We start from the raw sequence: 19,944 nt of genomic DNA, 5'->3' as shown, positions 1-19,944 counted from the left end.
AAGACTTTGGCTCGCTCTTCCTCTTACCTAAGATGGTAAGCAGCACCCAAGAGTGAAGGCTTAGTCTTTTATAACATTACCACTGACTGTCTTCAGATTGAACTACTTCAAGTGACATTGGAAAACTACATTCAGTAGAAATTATATTTAGTTAGTTATTTAGCTTGTCATTTAATCTAGTTTCAGTTCCTTCTGAAAATAAATCACTCAAATTAAATTATTTGCCAAAACTGATATCTACTTATTTTCAAAATTTTCCAAATAAAATTCAAATAGTGTTAGAAAGTATAATCCCTATAGGCATTATATCAAATTGAGATTAAAATCTAATTTTGCAAACGTGGAAGTTATGGGTTACATATCCGTAGGATTGCACTTGAATACGGTTAATACAGTGGAATAGGGATTGGAGAGTCCTTTGATAAAGAACAAACTATTATCTGGTTCTTGGCAACCTTCTTATTAAAGAGACAATTGGACTTAGTAAATCCTATAGTTAACTAGTGATAAATATGTTCTCAGTATGAGAAACCTGTAGAAATACAGGTTAATTTATTTCTTTTGTGGGGGTAAGGGTAATGGGGATTAAACTCAGGAGTGCTTCACCACTGAGCCATATCCTCAGACCTTTAGAATGAGTCAGGGTCTCATTAAGTTGCTTAGGTCCTCACTAAGTTGCTGAGACTGGCCTTTAACTTATGAACTTCCTGCCTCAGCCTCCCAAGTCACTGGGATTGCAGGCATGAGCCACCACACCCAGCTTGTTTCTATTTTTTGAATTCCATCACATAAACAAGAAATGGAGCAAGTGATTTTGAGTCTCTTCAGACAATATTGACATTTGTTCAAATATAAATTTCTAGGATTCCATTTTGCTATTGCACTGAATTACATTAGATTTCCCTGAATTAACAATTCATTATCCAAATAACATCTTATTTTTTAGTAGGATGATTTTAACCAAAGTCTAAGTCCAGTTATCTCAGCTATAATATTATATAAAAGTAATTAAAGAATTTGCTTAAATTTAATAACAAAAATTTTATTTTCTAAGATTTTTTGACTTACTGAGATAATGAAGGGAACTGCATTAATTATTTCCAAGATGAAGGGTATTCTTAAAATCTGTTCCCAGATGTTTCCCTTCCAAGAAAGAAATTAATAAAAATGAAAGTCAATTATACTTAATCCTATTAAAAGGAGAAAAAACAGTAGTCAGAATTTCTCTAGTAAAAAAGATTAGAAAGTTACTGGTCACAATGCAGAGATGTAGCAATAGCTTAGAGATTATGTTTTTACATGCTGTTGTACTCTCCCAATGTATTCATAGGAATTTATGAATATTACACATAACATTTCAATCTAATAGCATATCATGGAAGAAAATTTACTTGTAAAAATAAAACAATAATAAAACCTACAGAATCATTTAAAAAGTGACTCAGTCTTTTTTTATTTTAATACTTACATTCACTCATTGTAACATATATTAAGTAGTTTGTAAAACATATGTGCTTCCTAACAATTGTTGGTATTTTGTTTTTACTTTAATCAAACTTAAGGGAAAAACCTTTTCAATCACCTACATTCTAACCTCCCAACCCATGTAGTATGATATTAATCAAAATCAAATACATAATTTGCAGGCCCTATGTGAAATGAATGTACAGGCCCTCTTATTAACAAATTTTTATCAATTTCAAGAAGTGACATGTGGCTACTTCTAGTCATGTAGCCCTGTGCAAATACATGGATGACATGCCCATGAAGCTGACTCTGATTTTAATATTTGAATTTATCATTGTGTGGATTTATGTTAATTAATTAATTTTAACCTGTTCATAATAAAAATTATACATATTAAAATGACGTGATATTTTGCTGCATGTATACATTGTATAATGTTTGAATTGGGTAAAATTTATCTATCTCCTAAAACATCATTTCTTTCTGGTGGAGAACTTTGAAAATCCTTTCGTCTAGCTTTTGAAATGTACAATATATTATGGTTCTCTGTAGTTACCCTACTGTATAATAGCACAACAGAACATCTTGCTCCTTTCTAACTGTAATATACTAGCCATTCAAACTTTCCCCATCTCTCCCTCCCCCAAATTCTCCCCATCCTCTGGTACCCAACATTCTACTCTCAATTTCTATGAGACCAATATTTTTAGATTTCATACAAGAGTGAGATCATAAATATGTCTTTCTGTACCTGGTTTATTTCACTCCTGTTTCATCAATGTTGTCACAAATGGCCAGGATTTCACTTTTGCATGACTAAATAGTTTTACACTGTGTATATGTGCCAGGTTTTGTCTATCCATTACTCTGCTAATGGCACTTATGTACTTGACATAACTTGGCTATTATGAAGAATGCTACAGTGAATATGGAAATATAGAACTGTCTTTGACATCCTGATTTCATTTCCTGAGGATTACATAAACAAGACCAAGGTTGTGTGGTCACGTGATAATTCTGTTTCCAGTTTTGTGAAGAAACTTCACACAGTTTTCTAAAATGTCTGTACTTACTCACATTCCCATCAACAATGTTCAAGGGTTCCCAATTCTTCACATCCTCACCAACACTTGTTATTTTTTTTTCTTTTTTTTTACATGCATTAATTTTATTTTATTTTTTGTACATTTAATTTTTTTTAATGACCCTTATTTTAAGATAATCACTGACACTTTCCTGAATGGGTCTGTCACAGTTTAAAAATGGCTTGAGTATGTCTCCCAAAGATTCATGTCTTGGAAACTTGATTCTCAGTGTGGGAAACAGAGGTGGTGGGATCCTTAAGGGTGGGGACCACTGGAAGGAAATTAGGTCATAGGACATCATCTTCCAAAGGGATTGATACAGTTCTTGTGTAACCCCAGTTAGTTCCTGCAGTTTTTATGAAAAAAAAACACAGCCCCTGGATATCTCTGGCACAGCCTCTGGATATCTCTGGCTTCCTGCCTCACCATGTGATCTCTTCCCCATGTGCTCCCAAATGGTCATGTCGCCCACTGTGAGGACCTTGTCAGAAACTGAACACATACCAGCACCCAATCTTAGACTTTCAGTCTCTAAAACTCTAAGATAAATAAAGCACCCAGATTTAGATTTCTTGTTACAAAAACAGATAATAAATAATAAAGAACTCAGAATTTCCTAAAGGAGTTTTCTCTTCTATGAAATCTATGTTTTGGAGAAGCAATTAGAAATCTGGCTTCCACATAAATTCCAATTACCTTGTAACATTGAATATAAATTTGGGATTATTTTTAAGTTTTCCTTGAAATCCCAATGGCTTAAAACAATATAGTGATATAAAACACTTCCACAACCCAAAGCAAGGTTCTAGATCAGCTATGACCTATGTAGTCAGATAGGCTTTGTTGGCATTAGTTCATCACCTTTCTCCAGGGTATATTAAAAGTGACACATAGGGAACAGGTGGAGGAAAGTTACTTAGGAGAACCTCTGTATGAAGATGCTCCAGGTGCTATGGTCCATCACCTCAAGTTAAGTGAAAAGGATCAAGGAGATCACTGAGAGAGTTTGACTTAGACATGAGATTGTATACAGTAATGCCTAAAACATGAAAAATCAGAAGAGCAAAATAAAGAGAACAGTGATGACAGCAAGCCACAGTTTCTCCAATTTTAAAATGAAAGTGCCTATGTTATAAAAGCCAGATACATATTCTGAAAAATGAAAACTAGGGTCATTTTTGAAATGGATTACATTCAGACTCTGTGTGGATGAAGGTGAAATGGTACCTCAACAAATGGTGGATCTCAGAATCCAAAGGTCTGTGTCAGAATTCTGGTGACTAGCCTGAGTCATTAAGCCTCTAGGGAACTTCAACCAAAGGTCCTAGAAGAGCCACAAAACACCCCCCAGAGGAAAAAAAAAAACAGTACTGATATTCATCATGCAGAGCAACCCAACACCAACCTACAACTGCCAGACAAGTGACTTCATCCCAGATACAGATCTCACTTTACTCCTGCTGCTCCTGTGTCCTTGGAGGCCCATATCAGTAGGCATCAAAAAAAGAGAGGAAATGAAAGAGGAGACAGATAGACCCCATGAAGATTCTCTGCCCCATAATAATCTAAACTGAGGACATGCTAAAGTCGAATTGGATGAGAATTTTGAATTTTGCATACATTGATCATCCATCTCAGTAGCATGTATGAGAAGGATGGTATAGGGATTTGAAAAACTTTCTTAGCAATTGTGACAAATGGAAATAAAATATTTTCTATTTCTTTCCTCTGTCTTCTCATTTCCACTTATATTAATCTGTTTTTTTCTGATTTTTACAAGGAATCATTAGAAATGTCCTATAATGGTATATGACTAAGTAATTTCAGTTCTGATTTATCTTCCATATTAAAGGCAAAGGATTCTTTCTGAAATACCAAATTCCCATTCTTGAGATAATAAAATCCAAATTCCTCATTATACTCTGCGAAGCTTCACAATTTGAGCTCTGGTTACTGATGCGGTCTATGTACAGTATTTCTAACCCTTCTCTGAGTTCAACCACAGATTCATCCATATTAAGTTTTACACAGTTCTTTGGGCAAAGTAGGCCTTTTCATACATTTATAACATGTTTCTGCCTCTGGTTAGAAAGCTTTACTCCTAAGCCTTCACCTCTAATCTCCTTAGCAAGTGTTTGAAACATTTTACTGAACTCATTTCCTTATACACTTGGGGCTCAATTACATAGTTAAATTGATAAGTGAAACTCCCAAATATTTTATACATCCTCTTCCCCTTCTTTAATACAATTATTTTATTTTATTTTTGATCTTAAGTATTTATATTCCTTTATAATGGTTCCAAATGGAAAACAATTGTTTAAAAACTTCCTGAATATAGTTATGTATAAATTATTAAACTTGTAACCAGATTTCAATGGAAATTTTCTGGAAGAAAGCATGTCGAAGTTCTTATCTGTATACCCACATTACGTATTTTCATGTACGTTTTAGTTGCAACTTATAACTACTGATAACCCTATAACTTCCAATACTGTATCTCTAGCTCCAAACACTATTTCATTTCTGAGATTCTAACTCAGATCAATTGCCTAATCCACTGTTTCACATGGATGCCTCAAAAGGATTTTATATCTAAATGCAAAATTTATGCTTTTTTTTCCTGCCTGGTTTCCCAGGCACACACAAACCAAATATCCTTGAGAAGCCCTTAACTCTTCCTTTCACATGCTACCTAGGCATAGTTTACCAAAAAGACGTACTTTTTTGTAAATAGATCTTGAAACTTTCTAATGTTTATTCTCATTTAATTCCCACTCTGACCTATTCAAGCCTCCTAATTAGTATTTGTCCCTTCATTCTTGCCCCATTCCTACTCACATCCTGCATTATTAAGTGGATTATATTTCAAAAGGAGCATTTAACAACCAATACAATACCCTCACTCCACCCAATGACCACTCACTTCAAAACTCTGTAACCAGTAACACACTTCAAGAACAAAAAGACAAAAGTCTTATTACAACCAGAAATGCACTACATCATTCTTGCTGACCTCTCTACCCTTATTTGAAAAGTCATTTCTTCCACACTCTTCTTACTCCTTAAAATATGCCTTCATATACTTCTTTGAATACAGTTCTTCAAGAAACTTTTGTTTTGCAGTTAATTCACACACACCTTTTACCTTTTAATTGAGAGTCTTTCAAGTTTTGTGAAACTTGCCTTAACATATTCTAGACTCACTGTAAGCAAGATCTACTCTTCACATTAGGCTTCCTTCCTTCCTCCCTCCTGCCCTCCTTCCATCCTTCCCTCCCTCTCTTTCTTCCTTCCTTTCTTTTATTGAAGGTTGAACCTAGAAACACTTAACCACTGAGCCACATCCCCAGCCCCTTTTTATTTTTTTTTTTCAATTTATTTTGGGTCAGGGTCTCTCTAAGTTGCTTAGGGTCTTGTTATATTGCTGAGGCCAGCCTCATACTTACAATCCTCCTACACTTAATCACTGAGGCACATCCCCAGCCCCTTTTTTATTTATTTATTTAAATTTTGGGACAGGGTCTCTCTAAGTTGCATAGGGCCTCATTAAATGGCTGAGGCCAGCCTCAAATTTATAATCCTCCTCCTGTCTCAGCCTTCAGAGTTATTGGGATTACAGATCTATGCCAGCCCTTCCAGTTCTACATCAATTTCTTTCACTTCTCTTCTTCCAGTTTGTTTTTATACACCAAAAACATTACAACACTTCAGGTTTTTAAATTCACATGGTGAGAGTCAGCACCAGTGTATGTTAGGAATGGTATGCTACATTCCTGGTATAGTGCTTGATAAGACTGAAGCTCTAAAATAAAACTATTACTACACTATATTAAACATCCTATTGCTGATTCACTGTGTGCGTGTGTGTGTGTGTGTACACAATATAGTTTCTATTATTGTCATTAAGAATGTCAAAGAGTCCTAGACTAAATCCTTCACTTTATCAGAAATAAGCCATTATGGTGTTAAATTTTCACAATCATTGCATTTTAAGAGTGATTATAGAAAAAACAATCATAGATTTAACAAAAGACTAGGTGTAATGAATTTTTGTTTGCAGAGGTTTAGAAACTGTGCTGTGGTTTGTTTTTGCTTCCTTTTCATTTAATGAATGTGTATAAATAGAGTTCTATTTTGAAAGCAGTTGATAAAAGAATTAGAGGGTATTTATGGTGACAGAAGAATAAGAACTTTAGTGCAGGACAATTACCATAGCTGTTTTGCCAACTAGCTATAAATATAAATGGAAAGATTATTTAAGCATAGACCTGAAGTTCTGTCTGATAGAAAATAAAATTAGTTAATTCCATGGATCTTAATTCATTATCTGCTAATTTCAGTATGTACTTTACATTTCTGCTAATTTCATTCTCAGTCTCCAAGAGAGTTTAAACTGTTTTAAGTATCAAAGATAGAGTTATGCTGATGTTAAAACCTCTAATTTCAAGAGTTACCAAGTTCTGGCATAATATTATACTTATTTTAAAATATTAAATATATACTACACACACATATATTTATACACATAAACAAATATAAGAAAGGTATAAATTGACTAGCTATTAATATTGATTTCTCATAAATCTAACAAGAAACAGTATTAGGAAAAGATGCAAATTTTTCTTATTTTTATGGGTTATTTTAATTTTGTTTTATTTTGTTATAGGTGAATATAATAGCTTTATTTCATTTTTATGTGGTACTGAAGATCTAACCCAGGGCCTCACACAAGCAAGGCAAGCACTCTACCACTGAGCCACAGCCCCAGCCCAAGATGCAATTGCTAATGAAAAGCAATATCAATTTTTGTCTTATTTTTCTTAGTAAACTAAGTCAAGGAAACAAATACACTTTAGATTCTGCTATCCAAATTGGCCTTATTTATAGGCCACAGAGTATTACCAATTACTTAATTTATTCCTTCAAAAAAAACAGTTAGCCAACACTACACTAAAGAAGTCAAAAGAGTTCATGAATTTTACTAAATTATGAGATGAAAAGAAGATAATTAACAATAACTTGTCCTTTTACTGTCATATAACTCCTTTTACCCTGTTTCCTTTGTAACTCTCATTCAACTCTACCATCTACCTCTCTTCCATCTAAGCCATTAATGTTGATGAGGGTCAGACTGGAATATTATACATCATCTAGCCCTGCATACTAAAGCTTATAATGATCTGCTTTCATTTTATAAATGATAGGAAGTAATTAATTATAAATGCTGCCATCATCTAATTGCAATGGAAAATAATCTTGAATCTCTGTGTGTTTTTTAAATGACTTCTTAAATTATGGCAACACTTCTGTTAGCAAAACACCGAAAGTTACTTTTATATTACTTTTAAGTTAGAATTTGGAGCAAATACATTCACAAATTAATATCAATATTTTGGCAATGGTATGTTTTTGCAAATATTCTTACACTAGTCAAAGAGATATAATGAATGTATCCAAAATACCCACATCTGTGTTTTTTTTAAATATATTACTTTTTATACTTTACATTCAATACTCATCACACATTTCACATTAAGGAACTTTAACCCAATAAATTCCATTTCCATTGTTCATAATGTCAGGCACATATATAAACTTAAATTAAGCCACAAATATACCACTTATACTAACTTTTGAAATAAAAATTATGTCTGTGAGTCTACTCTTTTGAGAAACATGATAAGTGAATGATTAGAGTGTTGAAAAGATATATATATATATATATATATATATATATATTAAACTCAGAAATATCTAATATCTAGGTGAAACTGTAAAAATTTAATGCCCTAATGGATTATTTGATAAAGCAAAGGATTTAGACACTCTTGGTACTGTACTCAGCCTTTTCAAAGCTATTCCTTAAGTCTGTTCTGTTCCTTTCCTAAACTTCATTTCTGTCATATTTTTATCTTTTCTGTACCTTCTTTCTTTAAACAATGCAGATGGTTTCCATCCTTAGAAGTTCTTCCCTGAGTTGTCCTACCACTTCTGGTGAGCTCCTGCCCCAGTTCAGCAACATTCTCCATTTCACAATTTTTACTTTGAATGACATTCCACTAAAACTATTGTCTTTGGGAGGATTAGTCAATAGTCTCCTAATTTCTAAATTCAATAGATTTTTCTCAAGCTTCTTACATTTACCATAGTTCATATAATTTTACATAATGTTTTTCTTCTTTAGATATTTCTAACATCTTATTTCTTCTCATAAATATTTAAATCAATCCCTCAATAGTGTTTAAGCACTCATTCCTTTTTTGATACACTTTCTTATTCATCAACCTTATTTTCATAGAAATTGGTATTATTATATTTAGATGTCAACAAAGAAAAACAAAAAAGAATATAAGTGAGCAAAAGAAAATGGTGAATGACTATGAAAACTTCTGGCTTGAAAAATAATCTAAAGAATGCATCTTCTAAACTTGTTTTTAAAAGTGGGAAAAAAATTAATGTTTGATAAGAGTACCCTGTTGTAGGATGAACATGAAGTGTTCTCGAAAAGCTCATGTTAATGCAGCAATATTCAGAGGTGAAATGATTTAACCTAATAGTCCACCCAGGTTTGCATGAACTGACAAGGAGGTGGTAACTGTAGGCACTTGGGGTGTGACTGGATAAATTGAGTCAAGATCAAGGTGGAAGGGTGCTTCTTCCTAACACTGATAGGACCTAAGAAGCTTTCCTCAGCTGGGCTCTTTGCCTATAAGATACTCTCTCACTTCAGCCCTGAGCAATTGAGTCAACCATCTCTGGACCAAGACCTCTGAAACTATGATCCCAAAACACACTATTCAAGTTGTTTAGGTCACAGCAATGAAAAGGTTGACTAAAATATTCCACAAAAATATAACCTTTACTATACTTGTTGATGTAGATAAAGAAATTATAAATGAAAATGAATAATTTAGCTTTCTTGTCTATTGCCCTGTGTCCTTAATTACTCTGTACTTCCTCCAAAACCAAAACAAGATATTCATCTCCATCAACAGAACCTAAACTTCTACCTTGGTAACTATCCGAAGCATGAGATCATGACTACCGTTAATACTCTCTGAAAATCACTGCCAAACCTAAATAAATAACTCACTTGAAATTTCCTGGTCCTCATTCTCCATTATTTCCATCTCATGTCTCCTTGATTCATCCATCAGCATGTCAGATTCATCTTTTCTGAATTCAATTTGATTGTTTTATCTATCTGGGCCCCAATTTGATTATTTTTTCTTTATATAACTCTCAAGTATGTCTACAATATTTCCAGTCATTCAAACTCAGAAAATCTTTGGTAATGGCATTTCAGTATACTTCTTCTCACTTATCAACCAATGAGTTGGTGATTTTTTTTTTTAGCTTCTACCTTCATAATCTTTCATCAGATCTAGCAATTCATTTTGCCTACCAAAAACACAAGGTTGGTTTTTCTTTCATACTTCAGTACGTCTTAACTGAGCAATCACCACTGTGATGTCTCTGTGACCTCTCTGACCTTCGCTATACAAAACCCCCAAATTCCAACCAAACATAATTATTTGTCATTTCTCCAATTCATGTGCATATTCCTTTAAGCTTTTGCTAGCTCTTCCAATCCCAATTATCCTGTCTTTCCATCTTACCTTACTGAAATCACTAATTCATGCACTCTGCTTGTAAGTCAAGTATTTCCTCTCCTATGAATCCTCATGGTATTTAACTTACATCTCACAGAAAATTCTTCTTATAATCTGCCTTGTACTATAGTTATCTGTGTAATTTTTCTCTTCCCACCCCTTTTTTAGGTTGCAAACTCATGGAGAAAAGAGCCATGTAAAAGTGTGGAAGTCTGCATGAAAAAAATACACAAACTTCATCAAATACAAGTTAAATAAACATTTGTTAAATTGTGTTAGCCCAATAAACTCTCACTGGTAATTAAGATAATGTATTAAAATAATTCCTAACAGACACATTTTTAGTCTCTCAGTATCTTTTACACGTTAGGAAAAGAGATTGAGAACAATAAGAAGCCAGAGCACTCCATCTGCTTGCCTCACTCTAAGCATTCATATAATGGGTAAGTAAACTCACAGCAATTAGTGCAGTACCTGAAGTCATCAAGCAAAACCTTACTGTATTAGTATAGCTTTTTACTGCATGCTAGAGAGGCTCAAAATAATTAAAGTGGTTTAAGAAGAGCCTGCCTTATCCCCAAGTATGAATTATAACGAAAGGAATACTTGGCAAGTAGTAGCAATATGCTTGCTCTACAGCAGAAAATTGCTAATTAAAATAACTTACCTTATAACTCAGATAACCAAGTAGTATTGTTTCAAATAGACTTATCAATGCCACTGATACCTAAAATATAAATTGTAACTTAATGAAAACATGCAATAAAATAAAATATAATTATATTAACTTTATATAAATAAATGTGCATTATGTACACATGTGTTTGTTCATATAAATATATACAATACATACACATAAGACAGAGGTTGTTATTTATTAGCACTTTAACAAATGTAAGCAGGTGGCAGTTTCCCAGCCATAGTTTGCCATGTAACCATTACAACTTAGTTTCTTTAATTTCTAATGTCCTAAATAAATATTTTTTTATTTATTACTCCAAACGTAAAGGTGGGATTAGAATAGGAAGGCAGGCTAGAGTTTAAATGATATGTAAAGAATAGGTTCTTATGTGTATGTTCCTAACACACAAATCACACACAATTGCCCTGCCATCAAATAAACATCCTTTTCCAGCAAAACCAGCAATAGCACCACCAAAATCATCAATCCCTTTCAGAAAATGGAACAAAAAAATACAAACTTCAAATTGGATACAGTCAATCCTATCATCCACCTCAAATAAAATGAAATGGCAACATCCTCGAAAATTAAACAATATAGGCCATATCGGCATTTTAAGAGACTTCCAGATTTGATTTGAATTAATTTCATAACCAATTCTGCTTTGCATCTGGGCTAGACATATTCCTATCTCTATTCTCTGTTGTATGTTAAATTTCGACTGTTTAAATTCCAGAAAAATACTGCAATAAGAAAAAAAAACAGAAAAAGTATATGTTATTCTGTCTTAAATATTCTAGTTACTTTGAAATGGACCAATAGAATCAAACAAATAAACAGAAAATGACTTATCTAATCTATTTGTTTATAGATCTATAAAATTTAAGATAATCTGAATGAGAAAAAGTAGATACCCTAGAGTTTGAAATTTTTCTTCTGTTAAAATGGAAATTTGAAATATAAGTGAATATTAAAATACGAGAACAATAAAAGTAGATGAACTCATAGCAGTGTAAATAAAATGTTTGGAAATAAATCCTATAGCTGGGCATCATTATAAAAGGAAATTCACGATTTTCTCCAAGTCTTCCAAATTTTCCAGATGTTCATATTCCTATATGATCTCTAGAACACTTTAGCACTCATTATTCAAAGTGTTATTTGCAAATGAGTACAGTTTAAAATATTACTCTTAAATAAATCTATGTAGATAGATCAAAGTATACTTCAAGACAACATATGACTATTCATAAATACATTAATTTGTTTAAAAAGTGCATTTTACTGAAAGATATAAATCTAGGTCAGAGATTAAAAGCATTTTAACTGAAAATTTAAATATTTGAAAAGGATTATTTATATATTAATGTGACATTGCAACAAAAGTCAGTATATATTAACATAAAAACAACTTGACTTCAACAAAATATGAAATATCTAGATATAATAAAGATAGATTTCAAAGTTATTTCAAAATAACTAAAACAATTGTCACATATAAAGTGTATACACTTCACAATCATGATGTTAAAAGGCAAATCAAACATTTGGTCAAAAGTATTCTAAAGACTGTTCAAAGCAGTGAGTCTCAGAGACTTTTTATTTCCCTCAATTGTCTTTCCACCTCCAATTCTGTTTCATAGTAGTGGTGCCATTTTTCCAATTAATTTTTACTTCTTAAAATTAAAAGGAAATTGGAAGGATTTGTTGAAGGTACACAAAAGTAGAGGAGACAGCACTTAATAAAAAGTTTGCTGGTCATGAAATCCAATAGAAAAAAAGAAAACAGAAGAGCTACAAGGAACTCTAGGGAACTCCTCAACAATGCGATTCAGACATGCTGGCTTTCTCGTGTTTTCTGTTTCTTTTTTAAGAGCTTCTTTTATGCCAGAGCATACCTTTGTTTTATTAATACAAGTGTCTGCTTGGGAACTAGGCTCTTGGTATTGGTGATATGAGCCATCCACTCATTTAACAACTATTTATTGAGATTCTACCATGTTACAGTGAGAATATAAGGTAAAACTAAACATGGTGACAGGCTTTTGACTAATTTTAAAGGAGTTACAAACCAGGAATATGGGGGAAGCTTGGGAAAACATGAAGTCTTAACATACTGGTTTACTTTTAGTTTTCTCCACATTCTCAAACACTCTCTGAAGTATAATCCTAATTACCAGGAAACCCTCAGGAGGTAGAATGCAGAGCTCAGGAAAACAGGAAGAAAGAATAAAAATGTTAGTGTACGATGTGCATAAAGATTAGGCAGAAATGCAAACTCACTTTCACTATCAACAGTTTTTTTCCACTAATATTTCTCTGTGAAATATGAATAAACCCAGAAATATAGGTATAGAACAAAATTGTACACAACCTGTAAGCCCCATAAAGGCAGACTTCTGTTCACCCAAAAGATATGAGACCTATGGAAAGAATGATAAAGATGTTAGTTTTTTAAACATGTGAGAAAATTCCATTCACTTTTAAAACTCAATTAATGTTTGAAGTAGCAAAATAAATACACTAACCTAAAAATAATGTTAACATACAAATTAAAAAGAAGAAAACCTTATTGTTTCAGCTTTTTCATTTCTATTCCAGCAAAAAGCCTTCTTAATTTCTTTTGTTAATATTAATAATAAATAGAAATAAAATGAACCATTAGTTTAAAAATGATAGGGCAGAGAGAAAAAGTTTCAAACCCTTTTCTACTGGATTCTCCATTGAGAAGTCAATTAAAGATATTCCATAAGTCCTAAGACTCTGTTATTCTTAAACATGTTAATATCTGGATAAAATAAAATCAAATAATGAAAATAATCAAAATGAAGTAAGTACTTCAGAATATAAAGCAGATATATATACATATATAGCATAGTAATGCTGCTATAAAATATTGGGTTTCTATAAAATATTTAACATATCATAAAAATATCTTCAACTGGAGTTAACGTAGAATATTTTGTGAGACAAGAAGTCATTGTCTTTAAATAATCTTTTTTTAAATGTTTTTTCCTAATTTTTAATAAACTTTTTTTATAGTTTTAGAAGGGCACAATACCTTTATTTTATTTGTTTATTCTTTATGTAGTGCTGAGGATAAAACCCAGTACCTCACACATGCTAGGCAAGTGGTCTGCCACTGAGCCACAGCCCCAGCCCTTAAATATCTGTCTTAAAATATTTGTTCTGTTGTTAAGAAACACTTATACTCTGCAAAAAATACCATAATACTTTTACTAGACCATTAATCACTATTTTAGTTGATTCAAATGAAAACAATTTATAGTAATATAATCTACTCAGGAAAACATAAAAATTTCTACAACTTCTTGCCTGCCAAAATGCAAAAAAAAATTCTCCAAAAAAAAAAAACCCAACAAATAAATCAAAACCCACTCTTTACACTTACTAAATTTAAAAGGAGTCCCATAAAGTGTAGCATATTTTCAAATGCTTTAGTCATTTTCTTTTTATAATATAGTAAATGATAACAAAGAGCAACAAACTCTTTTTAAAATATTTATTTAAAAAGAATGGCATGGGCTGGGGATGTGGCTCAGTGGTCAAATGCCCCCGAGTTCAATCCCCGGTACCAAAAAAAAAAAAAAAAAAAAAAAAATGGCAAAGCTTTAAAACTATTTAAAGACATTACATAGCACATTAGACAAAATTACTCTGATGTTTCAAAATGTCACATCTACCTGGCTAATGACATCTTCAATTGCTCCAATTCAAACCACTGACCTTTCTTCCAAGAACTAGTCCTCCCTCACTTTTTCACATTTTAGCAACAGAAACCAAGTCCATAGTGTCTGCTTACACAAAAACTTGTATGCCATCTTAGACACTTTCCTCTCCTGCATCTGTAAATATGTACTCCACCAAGCCTTTTCAATTATTACCACCAAACAAACAGCTGCAAATACCTATAGAATTCATCTACTTCTTATCTCCACTCTTATAACCACCTTCATCTAAGCTACTTTTCTTTTGTAATTCGATTATTTCAAAAACCAAATAATGAGGTCCCCACACCTCTTTTTGCATTCTAAAATTTTTACTCTGAATTACAAGTAATTGGGGTTTTTTTTACAAAATGTGTTTTAGGTCATATTTTGTGCTATGGATTAGTTTGTACTTTTCTTAGGATAAAGTCCAAAACACTTGACATTGAAGTATGGCTCACTCCTTCCTACCAAAAGCCCTTTTACATCCACTTCCCTTATCCTAGAGCAATCAGCTGAACCTTCTGTTAGGGAAACCTCTGAGGATTCCACTTGATACATGTAGTCAAGTAACCTCAGGCCATGTCACTCACCACAGCTCTCCTTTCATTCATTTCAGTTGGAACTTAATATTTATTTGATAAGTTGTTGCTTTAATGTCAGTTTTCCCCAAAATTACACAGTCTATAATATAAAATAATGTCTATTTTACTCACTGTTATAAACCTGATGTTTTACTGAGTATACACACAGGAAGCCAATATAAATGATGGATGGTGCCAGCAAAGACAGAGACATGGCTGATGAGTTCAGTGTCCTTTCCAAAACAATTTTATACTCTCAGTAACATTTGAGAATCAAACAAAAACACAGTATATCAGAGTGAAGAAAGATATACCTGTTTTTGTGGATAGAAAAATTATGTGCTACAGAAACATCTAAATAACTAAGTAGATACAAATCCCTGCAAAATTATTAAATGTATTGTTAAAATATGTTCATGAGCACTTTCAAAAGGAAACTGGTAATTAACATGGATTGACTAACATCTAGTTATATTTAACTAACGACATTTTCTTTAGTCTGGGGTGTTATTTGGGTAGGCTATGGAAATATCATAGAAAATTGAAATTTAAATAGGACTTTAAAAAAAAAAAAAATAGATATATATATATATATATATATATATATATATATATATATATATATATATATATCTCTTTTTTGGGAGACAAGACCATGTAGGAAATAGTTTTATAATATATAAAAATATTAAAATTCTCTTACATATAAATTTCAATGCAAGTAAGGTCTCCAATAAAAAGTCATATTTTTCATTCATTTTATTAATGTTAAATTTGATTACTGGATAGAAGGAACTCTGTAAATATTGGTAAAATGCTAGTGCCTAAACTCTCCGTCACAAAATGGATTTATCATGAATGAATAATATGTGGTCTGATCTATAATTTCTAGACAACCTCCAAAACAAGAGGAGTGAAACCAAAACTGAGGCCATACCTAATTCAAATTGAAGGCTCAATCTCATTGACCAAAAAGAATGAGGAGGAAAGGAAACACATGAAGGTAATATTTATCACAGTATTATCTATAGCAGGAAAGCACCCAGACTCTGTAGCATCATTATTAACAATTATAATAAGAATAATAACACAACTAAGATAAAAATGATGAACAAATATTACTTATCACTTCAGCATTATATGTTATGTGTGTATGTGCATATAGAGAGAAGTTACAAATGATTAGTCTTTAAAATACTAGTACTTATTTCTAGGTGTTGTGATCTGAGCTAATTTTTACTTCCTTTTCCTTGTTGTCTGTGTTCATATTGTAGTAAGCATAAATCAGTTATTACATCTAAAAAACAAAACAAATTTCATGGGCTTAAAATTATATAATTCAAATAAAACAAAAGCAAATAAAAAAACAAAATCATTCAGTTATTGTGAATTAGATTGCCTTTATAGGTGAAATTCATGTATGGAGCATTATTAGGAAACCTGAAGAATCATATCACACAATGGAGGGACAGCAATAGTTGAATATGAAAGTTAGTGACAAGTAGCTCAAGCCCCCTTTCATAGCCCTATGTATGGCCTGTCCTAAAGGCAGGTAAACAAATGTAGAGAGTATCAGATCAGTTTGAACAGCTATAGTGAAGCCAGGAGGTGAATATGTTTAGCAGAAGACCAAAGCATTTGGTAAACACAAAAGTAATGGTAACAGGGTCAACATGTGATGCATAAGTCATATGAAAGTACCTACTGCTCACAAACTCAAAATGAACTCAAATAATTTTGAGAGCTCTCCCAATAAACTAATGTAAGCTTATATTGTATTAAAAAATATAATATCCTAAATCAGAAAAGTAAATTCTAGAATTTTCCTAATCGTAACAAATAATGAGATCTAGTACTAGGCAGAGTAGTAGGCCCACATTTCAAGAAGATCAGGCAAAATTTAGTATGTGTCAAAAATCAAGGTGACCAGAACACTGAAGTATAGAAGTCCTGTCAGTAGATTAGAAAGACTTTTCAGTACCTTAATTTTCAAAACACTAGAAACACTTAACCCCACATTAGAAAGCAATTATGAAGAGTGGAGAGAACTAAATACTGACTATTAGAATGGACATCAAGGGCCTTTCGTCTGACTTATGCTGACTGTGGCAAAGGTGGCTTTCATTCATTGCCAACATTCATTCTCCTCCTTCGGTACACAGTGTTGAGTGCAAAAAGGCACTCTTCACCCAGACTACATTTCTCAGGCTTTGTGTCAAAGTATGCTGACCTGAGTGATTCTCACATGCGATCTGAATACAAAATTCAAGTCAAAGGAGTGTTGGTCATTTGCTAAGCATTTGAAAGCATATCACCAAGCCTTCACCATGCCATCTTCCTTCTGAAAGCTGAATGCAAAGAACACAGGCCTTAATACAAAATGTAGTTTAAAAATGCAAATGGTTTGCATATGTATTGTATTGATCATGTTTGTGTGTGTGTGTGTGTTTGAGAGAGAGGGAGAGAGGGAGAGAAAGAGAAAGAGAGAGAGAGAGAAAATTATTATTATTATGGAGAAAATGCCCACACTGACCAGGAATGACAGTGTTAGACTCTGGTAAACAGAAAAATTCTCCTAAATTTTTGAGGTTGTATGTCATTATTCTTGTAATACCTGAGTCTCTACAGTAATCAATATTTATGAAAGAAGAAAACATTTACATTATGATAATCATTCCTATAACCTCATCAAATATTTAGAAACTATCTTTAAAATTCTATTTCTTCTTTTCATAGTTCTTATCTTTTAATACTTCTTATCTTTAAACTGTGAATGTCATCTGAACACACCAGTTACTGGATTACTCACTGATTTCAAATTCAAGACCCAAAATGATAAAATAAGATTAAAAAAAATTCACAGGCTTCCTACCTTTGACCTCTATCACTTGAAGCTGTAAACAAGCAGCTCAACAATTTTAATAGGAAAGAGACGTGTGAGTTTTGACACATAGTGAAGAAACATAGGCATCAGCAGGCCAAAGATCAACACCATCTCACCTCTCAATGTACTTCATACACGCTACAGATGTGTGTCATTACACACATAGTACATCAGAGTCTTCCATTTGCCCAGTGTCAGGCATTAACAGTAAAATTATTTTGTATTCTTCAGTTGATGCATAGTGCCACATTTTCATATCATTTTGATTCCTAGATGTAATTTGAAAATGCAGCAAGGCAGTACAAAATATCTGCAGCTTTGTCGTGTCAGAAACTCTAATTAAATAAATCTCTTTGCTGAATTATCCTCATTATTTTAAAATAGAGCCTGTGCCCATAAAGGCCACTTCTGTTTTTCATTAACCAAGACTGCATTGACATTGGGAACTAAACAGAACATTGTATTCAAAATGGAGCCATGAGCTAGTTGGTTATGCTTTTTAATTACAGTAATCTGATTTTTCAAATGTATATCCTCTATAATTATGTCTGAACACTCTAAGTACTATTACATAGAAGTTAATTGTAGGAAACTTTGTTCCTCTTAATGTTTTCAAATAATATAATTTTATTCTGCTATCACCCACTACTGTGCCCTTTTTTCCCTTGGAAGGGTTCTTCATGCATCATTTATAATTTTTATATCTCGCTAGTGCACATTTTATTTATAAATCATTAAGTTTTAAAAATAAACTTCTGGTACATTTATAGATGGATTTGTTTGGGGCATCATTTTTAAAAACATAGACAAAAAAAATGTAATAAATGAAATATGCACTGATATCCCTAGGCACTGGTCCTCAAGCAAAAATATCAATAAAACTGGTGGTGAGCACAATTCCATTAATACAGCAACATTCCGTGATCCACCAACAACCATGTTAAGAATGAACTATAGAGGCAAATACAACATGGTTTGTGCCCCTCATGTGAGTATGTGGAGAGGATAGAGAATCAAATGGTAGAATTAAAGTCAATGTATTAGGTACTATGAGAGAAGTATGGGGTGATGTTCAGATAATACCGAGAGGACACCCCTAATCCAGAATAAACTGTGCTACAGAGTGCAATGCCTGCTAATGTTTCCAGATTAAGTGTTATCCAAGAAGTTATTACCTTGAAATTGAGGAGTCCTCAAGCAAGTTAAAAAGGGGTGAGTTGTGAGAGTCAGGATTGGAAAACAGCTTTCCAAGAAGCATAGAAATAAGAGAGAGCAAAGTATGAAAAATGATTTCAAGTTACATCAGCATGGCTAGAGTAGAAGTCTGGCAAAAAGAGGTAAGTAAAAGCTACATTATAAAGGAACTGCATTTACTCATTTCCTCACTCATTCATTTAACAAACAACTACTGCGATTTTGTGCCAGGCTCTGGGGATTTGCACAATTTTCGATGCCATCAAGAAATATCCATTCTAATACCCACAGGATATACAGAAAACAAAGTAAACATGTAATATGTAAGAGACAAAGGCATGGGGAAAAAAAGAAGAAAAGTATTCAAGGAGGTCTTTTAGGATAAGTGTTTTAAGTAGAATTCATAATGAGATTCTGAGTTAAGATTTGAGGAAGTCAAGGAAGTATGCCTCATGTTATGTGATGGGTAAGAACCAGACAGAGGGGAAACTCTCTGAGGAGGCCCCCAGCTGGCACTGCACCTGGGCAATGATTCAGCACAAAAAGGAGGTCAATCTGGCCTGAGAAAATGGGTGGGGGATAAGTAGTTGGAGGTGAAATTACAAGGAAAAGAGGGAATATTACATCCATGGTAAGCACTTTTACATTCAAAGCAGAGCTGACTGGAGGCTGGATTTTTATTTTGTATGCACAGTGACTCCCAC

The 19,944-nt window shown here is 32.8% G+C and overlaps 1 protein-coding gene across 3 annotated transcripts in view; it reads right to left on the bottom strand.

The window, feature by feature from the left end:
- Kcnt2 (potassium sodium-activated channel subfamily T member 2) overlaps positions 1-19,944 on the bottom strand; it is a 345,157-nt gene that overhangs the window by 218,632 nt on the left and 106,581 nt on the right. For all 3 annotated transcript variants that reach the window (XM_076831490.1, XM_076831491.1, XM_076831492.1), the window contains exons 4-6: positions 13,225-13,273; positions 10,836-10,895; positions 1,069-1,143 (exon numbers count right to left, since the gene is read on the bottom strand). In XM_076831490.1, the coding sequence (XP_076687605.1) occupies positions 1,069-1,143; positions 10,836-10,895; positions 13,225-13,273 (184 nt within the window). The remainder of the gene's footprint in view (positions 1-1,068; positions 1,144-10,835; positions 10,896-13,224; positions 13,274-19,944) is intronic.

Source organism: Callospermophilus lateralis, chromosome 13 (genome assembly GCF_048772815.1).
Source record: "Callospermophilus lateralis isolate mCalLat2 chromosome 13, mCalLat2.hap1, whole genome shotgun sequence".
Lineage (NCBI taxonomy): Eukaryota > Metazoa > Chordata > Mammalia > Rodentia > Sciuridae > Callospermophilus > Callospermophilus lateralis.
This window is presented reverse-complemented; position numbering and strand designations above follow the sequence as displayed.